The sequence below is a fragment of the Pelodiscus sinensis genome, chromosome 31 (genome assembly GCF_049634645.1).
Source record: "Pelodiscus sinensis isolate JC-2024 chromosome 31, ASM4963464v1, whole genome shotgun sequence".
NCBI classification, from domain to species: domain Eukaryota; kingdom Metazoa; phylum Chordata; order Testudines; family Trionychidae; genus Pelodiscus; species Pelodiscus sinensis.
In genome coordinates this window covers 9,784,587-9,797,229 of record NC_134741.1, presented here as the reverse complement: position 1 = coordinate 9,797,229, position 12,643 = coordinate 9,784,587, and the positions used below count along the sequence as shown (strand labels likewise).

Here is a 12,643-nt window from a genome sequence, read left to right as displayed (position 1 = left end):
TGAGGAGAGAGAATGAGAGCGTATGGGGCAGAGCTCAGCCTTGGGGGCGGCTGGGGCCATTTCTCACCCTCCCCAGCAGCCCTGTTCTGGCTAGGACAGGCCTGGGCACCAAGGAGCTGCCTCTGTCCTGGGCCCTGAGACTGAGCCGAGCTGTCACTGCAGCACCTCAGCCTGGGCAATGGGGCCCGCTTCATTAGTTTCTCATCTGTCAGGCCCAAAGCAGAAGGATTCAGTGAGGCAGGAGCAGAGGTAGGTAGGTACCAGCTTTAAACTCCAGAGGGAAACTCCCTCCCTTTAAAAGGCCAACAAAAATGATTAGGGGTTTGGAATGGGTCCCATATGAAGAGAGATTAAAAAGACTTGGACTTCTCATCTTAAAAACGAGGAGACTAAGAGGGGATATGATAGAGATCTATAAAATCACGACTGGCATAGAAAAAGTGAATAGGGAAAAGGTATTTACTTATTCCCACAATAAAAGAAGTAGGAGTCATGAAATGAAATTAATAGGCAGTTTTAAAACAAACAAAAGGAAGCTTTTCTTCACTCATCACACAGTCAGCCTGGGGAACTCCTTGCCAGAGGATGCGGTGAAAGCTAGAAAATTAACAGGGTTCAAAAAAGAGCTAGATAGATTCATAGAGATTAGGTCCCTCAATGGCTATTAGCCAGGATGGGTAGGAATGGTTTCCCTGGAGGTGGATGATGGGAGGGATCATGTGAAGATTACCTACTCTGTTCCCTCCCTCTGGGCATCTGACATTGGCCACAGTCAGCAGACAAACCAAAGGTCCATCTAGCCCAGTATCCTGACCCAGTCTTGCTGTTCTTATGCGAGTTCCAGAGCCCTTTGCCTGTTCCCGTGTCATGACTGCTAGTATGTCCCCACAGACAAGCCCCCCCCCTACCAGCCTCTCCCCCCACACTGCTAACTGCCAGTTTGTCCATACAGAGGCCCCCTCTGCAGCCCATCCCCCATGTCCCTAACTGCCAGTCAGTCCCCTCAGATAGATCCCCTACTCTGACCCAGTATGGCTGTTTTTATATTCTTATGTTCTCCCCTGCTGCAGCCTCCACTCCCAGCCCAGGGCATAGAGAGGAGGGTGCAGCGCTGGGGAAGAGCCGCCTCACCCCAGAGAGCAGGGCCTGGGCATTAGTCGCCCCCAGGGCAGGTGGAGAGCCCATGGCTCTTCAGGGCACCTGGGTTCAATGGGAAGCAGCACAGCTCTGGCTTCTGGCCTGGCTGAGGGAGGGTCTCTGAGGAAGGGGAGCTAAGGTGGGGTCACTGGGACAGGACAGCACAGGGAAGAGGCAGGTGCCCAAGGAGGGGCTGATCAGCTGTCCACAATCTGTGCTCACAGTAAGAAGTGAGGGGTCTGGCCATCCCATTTCTAAAGGGGGGCAGGACATGGCCCCTTGTCTTCTGATCCAGTGCCCCTGGGGCTCCTCACCACGCAGTGGGCAGGTTTGGGGCTCTGCCTGTCATGGTCACTGGGGGTTTTGTCGGCGACTTAAGCTACAACCACAGGAAGATTTTTCAGTCTCCACTTGAATCCTCACCTTGTCTAAAAGCTCCCAGGAACTGTCCTCTGGCTCTCTCCAGTGCAGAGGGCAGCGTGTCTAGTTGGGGGAAGGGATAAGAGAGGTGAGACTTCAGGAGTCCATCTAGCCCGTGAAATCCCCAATCCCAACACGCAGACCTGGGTTTTCGTTATAACAGACACATCTGGGGTTCGTCTACACTGTGGAGATCGAGGCTGGTGCTGTCGATCTCCCAGGGTTCGCATTAGAGGTCGAGTTAAGACAGCTAATAGAATAAGGGGCACTTCTATTGCTGCCGGTAGCCCTCATTTCATGAGGAGTAAGGGAAGTCGGAAGGCGAGTGCTCTTCTCTCCACTGCCCGTTATGTTACTTTGAGAGCAGCTAGGCAATTAATGCAGTGGAAGTTGTGTAGCTTAATTCAACTTTGTCCCGCAGGGTAGACGTACCCTTAGGTATTTAATATAAAAAGGTCTGAAGCCTCCTACTTTCTCTCACTCAGGCATCTCCCAACAAAGGAACCAACATCCCGGCAGCCTCACAGCCAGCCCAGGACAATCTGTGCAGAGATTCGCTTTCTAATCAATGTCCCCTCCCACCCTGCAGACTCCACTGGGTTTGGCTCATTCACTTGAAATTTGCCTAGGCCCAGATGCCGCAAAGACTTTGGCTTAAAGTAACTTCACCCACTTGGATCTCTTGGACACCAGCAGGAGGTTGAGAGTTTGCCAACTCCTTGCTCTACCTGTGAGCTGGGGGGTCTGTGTACTCAGAGTCTCCACAGAGAGCAGCACGGAGCTGGGTGTTTCTGTCTGTGTGTCGGCGATTTTGTGCTCTAAAGTCACTGTAATTACAAAGCGGCTTTTGGAACAAATAAGGTTCAATGAATCCACCTGAGTGTCTGGGACGGCAAGTGGGCCTCTCCTTACAATAGAACCAACATCTGTGGGATGGCAAGTGGGTGCCATTCTCACCTCACAATTAAACAGAAACTTAATCTAATGAGGAACCAAATGACCAGCATCGGTCTCTTTCCATAGCCTCAGACGTTTCACTCACTCTCCCCTCCCCCGTCCCTTCTCCGTACCTGTGAACTGCCTCAGAGTCTCCGACAGAGCAGTCGTTTTCTGGGAGAAACCCCTGACTCGCTCATCCAGTTCAGGAGAAATCTCCTCTGGCAGCTGGAACGGCCCCGTCTCACACCTGGGGAGAGACAACGTCACATGGTGACACTGCACCGAGTGACTCAGTTCTCCAGCTCTGGCCAGTGAGTCGCTGCTCTGCTGGGCCTGGAGTTCAAATCCTTCAGTTCTCCCAGCCCGAGAGCAGGGGCAGCACAGCCCTTGGCCCTGCAACGTCCCCCTCAAAGGTCACATGAACAGTCTGCAGCTCTGGCCTGGGGAAATCAGCTGGGGGACTAAAGGAGAACTGAGTCTCGATGGCCAACTCACTCCTTGGCCTCCAGGCTCTGAGGGACAGGAGGTTCCCAGGGGAAGGGCTGAAGGAATCTGCCCACTAGGAACTAGACAGACACCAGCTCCTCCTCCCCAGCTCTTTCCATGTAGGTCTCCAAACACCCCTCAAGTGGGACAGACTCTCGGTTCCTGCTGCTCTGGTTCCTGCTGAATGTGCCTAGATCCCAGCAGTGACAGACCCATGTTCCACCCCACAGTCCTGGAGGGAGTGTGGTGTGAGGGGAGTGAAAGCCACATACCTGCTCAAGGTGCTTCTGACATCCTAGAGGGAAGAGATAGAAAGAATCTCAGTTCCATCGGACACACACACTTGTGACTCAGGAGCCTCCCTTCCCTGTGTGGGGAGCTGGGATGTTTCTCCCTCAGTCTCACCTGCAGAAATTCACTCGCTGGCTTCTGACACGTCCCCTCCAGCTCACCAATCCGCTCACTGAGATGGGAAATCTGTACAGAGAGTTTCCTGACAGTGTCAGTCTGGAGCCTCCCAATCTCCTTGTCCAGCTTCTCCAGCTGGGCCAGCAGGAGTCGCTCTTGTTCCTCCAGGAACTGCCGCAGCTGCTGAAACTCGGCCACAATCTTCTGCCTCTCGGCTTGTATCTGTTTCTGTGTGAAAACAGGAAAATGCTGGTCAGAGGCATGAATGGAGGCCAGGGCCCTTTCTTGGGGAGCTGAGTGTGCAGCAGGGAGAACTTCATGGAAAACCCTCATTTCTGCCATTTCTAACACTCAGCATACAGTCAATCTGTGGAACTCCTTGCCAGAGGATGTGGTGAAGACCAGGATTTTAACAGGGTTTAGTAAAGAGCTAGATTCATGGACGTTAGGTCCATCAAAGGCTATTAGTCAGGATGGGTAAAATGGTGACCCTAGCCTCTGTTCCTCTGAAGGTGGGTGACAGGGATACTGGAATGGATGGACCGTTGGTCTGACCCAGTATGGCCGTTCTTCTTTGACTCTGCCCTGTGGGTACTAGGCAGAGGAATCTCTCCCAGCTTCCCATTTAGCCCCTGCATCTCTCTGAAAGAGACGGTTTCCTGCGATGGGCAATGCATTCTGTTATTCGTGGGCTCTGGGAATTCAAATCCAGAGCAGCAGGAGGCAGGACTCAGCACCAACCTGACAGAGAGACACCGGGGAGAAAACAGAAGCAAACCTGTGAATGCAGGAAATGAGCAGACAGCCCTTCCCAGGGACATTCAGGTCACTGTGGAAGTATTTCTGGGAAAGACACAAAGGCTGGACATAAACTCATCTCCTGACATGGCAGCTCAGGTCCTGTCTACACATGGATCTAACCCAGCAATCCACGGTCATGGAGCAACTCCCTATTCCACCTTCCCAAGGCCACACAGAAACTTGCCTCTAAACAGCCCCTCCCCCTGCCAGTATCTGCTGGTCCATAGCCACAGGCACCTACCAGATACTCCTGGCTTCTCCCCTCTCTGATCACTTTCCATCCCAGCAGCTTTTCTCTCTCTTTCCTCAGAGTCTTCAAATGGGCCTGGATTTTCCCCTGAGGAAACAGAAATGAGCTTGGAGGTTTCATTGTGAGGCTGAGAGGGGTGTGGGACAGGACATTTCCCCACCAAAACTCAAGATGATTGTTGGTCCGAATCACTTTGTGATATCTGGGCCCCCAAGGAGATGAACCCTTATTAATGCAGCCTGGGAGTGTGTCAGTCTGACTTGTTACACATTCAGGTTCAGGTGTTTTAGTCATTACAGAGATCTCAGTTATCACCCAGCCTTACCGGTATGTATGGAGGTGTTAATGGTATAGCCCGTAGCAGGGCACTGGAGACACATGGAGGTGAGTCAATACACACGTGTTTGAGGAGGTTTAATAAACAAAGTGACACCAATCCCAGAAGCCCCAGAGTTTAAATATGGGCTGGGAGTTCCTGGGCAACCCCCATGAGGGATCTGGAGCCCATTTAATCTGGTTTGAGCTGCCCAGTCCTAGTTTTGTGGGGCTCTGTCCCTGCCAGGCAGGGACTCAGACCTGGACGTGGCTTAGTCTGTGCAAACAAAGACAGGAGGGCTGTGTCTAGACTGGCAAGTTTTCCCACAAAATCATCTGCTTTTGCGGAAAAACTTGCCAGCTGTCTACACTGGCCGCTTGAATTTCCGGAAAAGCACTGACGATCTCATGTAAGATCGTCAGTGCTTTTCCGGAAATACTATGCTGCTCCCGTTCGGGCAAAAGTCTTTTTCCGAAAGACTTTTGCGCAAAAGGGCCAGTGTAGACAGCACAGTACTGTTTTCTGCAAAAAAGCCCCGATTGCGAAAATGGCAATCGGGGCTTTTTTGCGGAAAATCGCGTCTAGATTGGTCATGGACAAGTGCTTTTGCGGAAAAGCATCCTGCCAATCTAGACGTGCTTTTCCAAAAATGCTTTTAACAGAAAACTTTTCCGTTAAAAGCATTTCCGGAAAATCATGCCAGTGTAGATGTAGCCGAGGAGACTGAAGATGCAGGTCACCCGGGGGCTGGGCAGGAACGGGGGCAGTGCTCCTTTTAAGCTGTGCTCTTGTGCGACTGCTCAGGAGAAATTCAAATGCTGCCCAGCTGATTGGCAGAGCGCCCACAGCTAGGATTTGTGTTTCCATTGGTGGTGCACACATGTCTCTTGCTGTATATAAATTTTTTTCTGCAAAAGGATAGAAAAGGTCAGAGAGAACATTGGATGGGGGAGGCACTTCCATGGAGATGATGCAGGTGGAGGTGCACTGAGAAAGGAGGGGATGGGCCCACGCAGGGTGACTGATACAGATGAGGATGGACCCAGGCAAGCTTTGGGGGTGCCCTGTGCTCTGGGATGTTTCAGCGACCATCCTAGTTAGACAGGGAGATTTGTAAAGAACAGATGGATGCCGGTCCCACTGCTGTGTTAACTCTTGCAGTGGCAACACCCCCTGGGCAAGTACCCACTGCTGCAGTCCCTGGTACAGCTCCCAGCAGCAGTGCATTCTGGGACATTTCCAAAGGCTGCCTGGTGGGACTAACAGAACCACATTGGCTGGTCTGTGCCCAGGTACCCACTAGCACAGGTCAGGCCAGCCCCTGACAGCTCTGTCCTGGGGGTAGTTTTGCCCAGTCTGATCCCAGTTGGACCTGGCATGGCCCTGTGTGGTCTGGAACCCTGCTGTAGGTCGACTAAAGGTGCTTGGAGTCCCACACACCGTACAGCCCAGCCCAGCCCTCCTCTAGTGCTGGCCACAGCATCTGAATTTAACTTCTCATGGAGCAGCCCACGAGTTTAGCATCACAAAGGGAAACCTCCTCTCCCTCTAGTCCTGGGCCTGTAGCAAGGCGTCTTTCCCTCCTGACACATTTCAGCACTGGGGCCAGTGCTAAGGTGACAGCATGACTTGTGGTTAGGGCATTGAACTGGACCTGGAGAAACTGGGGCTCATGCTGATGCTTGATGCCCATGGGCAACTTGTGCTCCTCTCTGTGCCTCAGTTTCCCTTCCTTAATAGGAATGGGGCTAGTTGCCTTTCCCTGTCCTCCCTGCTGCCTCTATATCAGAGGCAATAAGGGGGAGGGAAGAAGGAGCTGGTGTTGGGGGGGGGACACTCGGCTTAAAAGGCGGTTACTCAGCACCATTTCCGTGGTGGAAGGAGGGCAGGGGAGTTAGAGCTGCAGTGATCCCGGGGGCGGTGCAAGCTGGGACTTTTCAGTACCGGCTCATGACGCCCCTGGGAGCTAACGGCGCTTCAGCTCTGCACTTTAAGACTGCATCTAGACTGGCATGATTTTGCACAAATACTTTTAACGGAAAAACTTTTCCATTAAAAGCATTTGCGCCAAAGAGCGCCTATATTGGCAAGTGCCTTTGCGCAAAAGATTTGCTTTTGCGCAAAAGCATCTGTGCTCAGTATAGACGTGGTTTTGTGCAAGAAAGCTCCGGCGGCCATTTTCGCCATCGGGGCTTTCTTACGCAAAAAATTCCTGTCCCTGTCTACACTGGCCCTCTTGCGAAAGAACACTTGCGCAAGAGGACTTATTCCGAGTGGGCGCGTCAGAGTTCTTACACAAGAACACTGACAATCTTACATTAGATTGTCAGTGTTCTTGCGCAAATTCTCGCAGCCAGTTTAGATAGCTGGCAAGATTTTAGATGCACCGTAAATGTAGTAAAAGCCTGCTGGGGGTTAGCTCCCATTAGACTCTTATTACATTTAAAGTGCAGAGCAGCAGAGGGAGTGCCCCCCATTAACTAATCAAGTAGTCAATGGAAATTCCATTGACTACTCTCTTAGTTAATTAACTAATACTTAACATCCCAATTCCCTGCCCTTTGTCTAGCTACCCTGTACTGCTCAATGTAGCTACTTTTCCCTCCCTGTATTTTGTGCTGAGCCTAAATCTCATTTGGGATCTGGAACAGCTACTGTGATGCAAATACAAACAATAATTTCAATTCAATCTGTAAGGACCTACAGCTCTTAACTTCCCTTTTGCCAGTCACGTAGACCGGCTTGCTGTGCGTGGGATTTAAACCTCACTGATTGTCAGCACCTTCCCTTGGGTAAAAAGTTCCCTTATTTCCCAAATGGGAAGGGCAGCTGAGATTCCAAATCCTACGTCAGATATCTTGAAAGATTTCATACTTTGCCCCGATACAACATGACCAGATCAAGTATTTTGTTACAGTATCGCCTGGGCCAGGAAGGATTTACAATGAGAGCTGACTGATGATTCACACTGAGTCAAGGAACAGTCAGGGAAATTAGACCTGTAATTAAAATCCCAAGAAATTACCTATTAGACAGACAGTGCAGTAGTCCCCTACCTTGTACTTCTGGGCAGCTTCCTCCAAAGGAACCACCGTGTGCACACGATGCACCCAGGACCTGTCGCAGACCATACAGATGGGGGCTTGATCCTCCTCACAGAACAGCTTCAGCGGCTCCTGGTGTGCCCTGCATACCCTACCCCCCTTTGCTCCCTGAATTGCCTGCAGACTCAGCTGCTGGACTATTGACACCATGTTTGCCAGCTGCCTGTTGGGCCGGGTGTGTCTCTGCTGCACAGCTGCTCTGCATTGTGGGCAGGGGATGGCTGGGCCAGGTCCCTCCCAGCATCGTATGAGGCAGGCACGACAGAAATTGTGCCCGCAGGCTGTGATCACGGGGTCCTTGAAATAATCCAGGCAAAGAGAACATGTCACTTCCTCCTGAAGACTTTCCATGGGGCTTGCTGCGGCCATGGCTCCTTCTGAGCTGGGGAATAGGATCAGTTTAGATTCTGTGAGCTTGGGCCTGCCTCCAGTAGTAACTGGTTGTTCCCCTCCCGGGAGCAGCTGTTTTATGGATAGGAAAGAGCCAATGGGAGACATCACAGCCCTGGAGGCTTTGGTGAGAAATGTCCCACACTCTGGCTCTGGCATTAGCCCCTGAGCTGGCGGGGAGGTTCCCTGGGACATCACATGGACCCAAGAATCCACCACCCTGTGCTGATCAGCTCCCAGAACTGTGCATGTAAGGAGTCAGTGTGAAGCTTGTGCAGAACTCATGGCTATAGCTACACTGCCCCTTTTTGTGCAAGAAAAACCCTCTTGCTCAACGCCGCTATGCTGATTATTTTCAGAAATAATGACATTGCGCAAGAGGGTTTTTCTTGCGCAAGAAGGGGCAGCATAGACAGCTCCTACCGGAGCAAGAGCCTCTTCTGCAAAAATGACAGCTCATTAGGTATGCAAATGAGGCTGGGCAATATTCCTCACAGTAGCCTCATTTGCATATGTCTCTCCCAAGAAGCTGCGAGTGTAGATGTAGCCTTAGCGTTTAGTGTCCAAAGTTGGGGCCGTTCCTGCAGGGGCTGCACATGGAGACTGCCCCTCCCCCCCTTTGCCTTGGAAGTGCGGCCAGGGGAGGCGTGAACCAGGCAAGTACCGAACCCCGCCCCCATCTCCTGGCCCCGCCTCCGTCTGTGTGACGCCCCGCCCCAGCGCTGCACAGAAACCCCGCCCCTCCCCTCGATGGGCCGGGCGCACTGCGGGGGCGGGGCGAGCTGCGCGGGGATAACACTCCCCGGTTTGCAGGGGCTGCTCTGGCCCCGCCCCCAGCTGCTGCCGCGCAGAGAGCGGTTACCTGCGAGCGGGGGGAAGGGAGCGTGTCCGGACGCCGCTACTGCGGGGAACGCGGCCCCGAATCGCCTCCCTGCAGGGCCCCGCCCCCGCGCGAGGGAATTAATTAACGTACCGGGGGGGGGCGGGGGACAGAACCGGGCTCCGTCCGGCCGCCCCCGCACCCCGCCCCCACCTCGGCTCCTCCGCCGGCGAGTAACGGCACCAACGGCTCCTCCGCAATTCGCGCCCCAGTGCCCGCAGGGAGCGGCCCGCAACGGGGTTCGCTGCGCGCGGGGAGCCTCCGCCCAGGGGCCAATGGCAGCGCGGTGGGCGGGGCCTGGGCAGGGAGAGGGGCGGGGCTGAATCAGCGGAGGGGCCCCAGGGCTTCGCTCTGCCGGGCGGGGCTCCCCGGGCCAGGGGGCTGCTGCCTCGCGAGGCGGGGCGGGGCATTTGCAGCGCCTGTAAGGGGGGGAGGGGCTCATTGCCGGGCTGGGGCCGGTGCCCGAGATGGGAGGTTGGCGGGGGCATGAAATCCCCAGGCGGGTCTCCCTGCAATCGCCACGCGGGGAGGCGTGACCAGCCTCCTATGACCAGCCTGAGCCTCCTATTTCTATGTGTGGTGCACATCTGCACCTGCCTTGGTGCACACAACAGCATTTATGCCACAAAGATGGACCCAAGTCGAGAGAACCCTGCCCCGAACCCTGGCAGGACAGCCTGAGTGACAGACACCTGCTCCCTCCCCAAGCCCCACAACACTCTGGTTTCTGCCCGTCCCAAAGGAGCGTTGGCCCCAAGTCACTGGCACCTCCGGGCTGAAAGCAAACCCAGCGCCTGCAGCCAGTCCTATGGCACCATCACCAATGATTTACTGGCCCAGAGAAGGGAAGGGGAGTTACTCACAGGGCGAACGTAGCAGCCGGACACCCCCACACGGTGCTCTTCTACCTGGCCCAAGGGAATAGAGGCGCCTCTGGTGAACCACCTCCTTGTGTCCTGTAGCATCAGCCTGCAGATTCCCTCAGTTCGCGCCTAACCCGCCCCCACGGCCATCCCCCTCCCTCCCTCCTTGCCCCACCCCCCTGTCTAAGCCAGGGAGAGAGAAAGTTCTTTCTGCCCCGGCTCGTCCTTCCCTCCCCCAGAGCTCTCACTGATAAGAGGTTTGGGGCCGGCTCCTCTTCAAGGGCAGGTGGAGGAGGGGAGCAGCCAACAGAGTCTTTTTCCTCCATCATGGCTTGTCTGGTGTCCAGAGCTTCCTGTGCTAGGCAGGAGATGCCTCCCCACCCCCCCTTCTTCTGGACACACCAGAGTCTCTCACTTGGCTCTGCCCCTTGTCTGGCCTCGGGCTGCTCCCGGTGTCACAACAAACCCTCGTCCAGCCCCTGAGAAACACCAAACTCCTGGCACAGCCAGTCCAAAGGGGTCAGCACCCACAGCCACCCCCACCCCCAGCATTTCCCAGAGTCCAGCGGCTGCCCCCCTCTCGGCCAGTCCAATGCCTGTTTAACCACATGGACACCCCAGGGAGCCACCTGGCTGCTGGCCTGGCCCCTGCACAGCCCATGAGGAAGCCCCTGAGTTGGCATGTTCAGCTCTTAGCATTGAGGTAGCTAGCGGGGGGGGGGCATGTGCTCCCAATCAGCTGGGCTAGGGCCGGGCAGGAACCGTGTCTGGGCAGCGCAGCAAGCAGGGCTAGCCACTGACCATGCTCCCTGGGGAGGCACCCCCAACCCCTCCTCTTCTGCCCTCCCCTCGCACCCAGTTCCCCCAGAGCCTGGCTGGAGAGACTGCCCCACTGCCAGCCTTGCTGCTCGACATGGTGCAGTCATGGGGCCAAGGGCAGGGAAGCTGCTCGGGTGTGGGGAGCAGATGGGAGTTGGATGGGGGCCTGGAGTACAGGGGCAGGAGGGGTTTGGGCCAGGACATGTCGGGCTTTAGCAGGGGAGCCACAGGTTTCCCCAGGCTCCCTGACCTGCTCCCTCTGCCCCCCATTTCTGTTTCCAGCATGGCCCTTGGATCAAAAAGTTTGTCAAGCCCTGATCTAGCACCATGCTCATCCCCTTCTGATACCCAGTGCACCCCCCTCCCCGCCGCAGCATCCTGCCTCACACCACTCCCTCCCTCCCTCCCCATCCCACCTCCTCACCTCCTCACTCTGTCACTCCATGTCTCACCTCGTGCCCACCCCCTCACTGCTAAGATGCACGGGACAGACACAGGACTCTGCCTCCATGCAGCCAGCCCCACCCCACAGGCTTTGGCAGAACAAAGGAGAGGGAGGTTTTGCTTGCCCCACTGAGGCGCTGAGTTTCTGCCCTGCCCGTATCAGCTTGGCTTTCCTCCTCTGCCCCATTCCTGCCTCGCTTCCTCCTTGGGCCAGTCACACAAGGAGGCAGCAGGAAGAGCCAGCCCCAGATGCCAGCCTCCCAGGGCAGAGGGGGCCAAGCCACAAGGGTTCAGCAGGTGCCTGGCCTTACTTATCTCCCTTCCCCAGACTGGCACCAAGGGGCATTCATAGCTGATGTTTGTTTTCTACTATAGTTAAACTTGGACAAATATTCTGTTATCAACTCTTTAGCCAAGAACTCAGGGGAAGAGGCAGAGCAAGAGCAGGGAACAAGACCCCCCCCCCACACACACACGACATGCATCATGACATGGTCTTTGCTCATGGAAGTGTTGCCAACACAGGGGTGCCCGAGGGGGGCAACAGCTGGGTTCGGTGCCCGGTATGCACGCTCCAATAAACACACCCGTGTGGAGAAGCAAAAAAAAGTTTATTTGAACGCTCAAATAGGTGCCAGGAGACTAGACATCTCAGATCAAGCGCACCAACGTAAGCAGTTTTCCCTCCTTATATACCCAGGTTGTTTACTTGCAGGAAAATAGTGAACTGTAGCAAGTTTCCCACGCTGGGACATGCTGCCAGCCCTCCTCTTCCCCCTCCCCTCTACAGAGACATATCTGAATTCTTCTTCTATACCACTGATAGTAACTAGGCAACTTCAAGGTCTTGCCGTTCCCAGCTATTAGCAAGCCAGAGAAAAGTTATGCCTGGAGGAGAAGGGGCGGAAGGGGGGGGTGCTTTTAGGGTACTTGAGCTTAGAGCGGGGGCGCTTCATCGATTCTCATGATCTTCCACTCCCCTGAGTTACCTAGGATCATGCCCAGTGACCCCAACAGAAGCTTATGCTCCAATAGTTTTGTTAGTCTATAAAGTGCCACAGGACTCATTGGCTACGTCGACACTGGAGGGTCCTTGCAGAAGTACGGCCATTCTTGCACAAGAATCCACAGAGCGTCCACACTGCTTGCCCCTCTCACGCAAGAACATTGACAGTACGGCATGGTAAGAGAGGGCTTCTTGCGCATGAGCTACGCTCTTTTCTTACAAGTGTAAGCCCTCTTGTACAGTGTCCCGTTTGGAACCAGGGCCTGCAGTGCACAGGGAGAGGGGGTGGAGATTCTGGGGGTAATCCAGGGGCAGGGAGTGGAGGTGGTAGTGGGATTCCCATGGGTGGGGGTCAAGAAGAAGGAGCTGAACAGGAAGCA

The 12,643-nt window shown here is 54.7% G+C and overlaps 1 protein-coding gene across 13 annotated transcripts in view; it reads right to left on the bottom strand.

Moving 5' to 3' along the window:
- LOC142818187 (zinc finger protein RFP-like) overlaps positions 1-12,643 on the bottom strand; it is a 42,147-nt gene that overhangs the window by 25,260 nt on the left and 4,244 nt on the right. The window contains exons 1-8 of one of the 13 annotated variants that reach the window (XM_075912575.1): positions 9,285-9,443; positions 7,814-8,243; positions 4,433-4,528; positions 3,388-3,618; positions 3,255-3,277; positions 2,628-2,743; positions 1,561-1,620; positions 10-597 (exon numbers count right to left, since the gene is read on the bottom strand). In XM_075912575.1, the coding sequence (XP_075768690.1) occupies positions 551-597; positions 1,561-1,620; positions 2,628-2,743; positions 3,255-3,277; positions 3,388-3,618; positions 4,433-4,528; positions 7,814-8,230 (990 nt within the window). In that variant the 5' untranslated portion in view covers positions 8,231-8,243; positions 9,285-9,443 and the 3' untranslated portion in view covers positions 10-550. Of the gene's footprint in view, positions 1-9; positions 598-1,560; positions 1,621-2,627; positions 2,744-3,254; positions 3,278-3,387; positions 3,619-4,432; positions 4,529-7,813; positions 8,244-9,113; positions 9,828-9,994; positions 10,129-12,643 lie in introns of those variants that run through there. The other 12 variants (XM_075912578.1, XM_075912580.1, XM_075912569.1 and 9 more) reach the window with 12 other exon arrangements.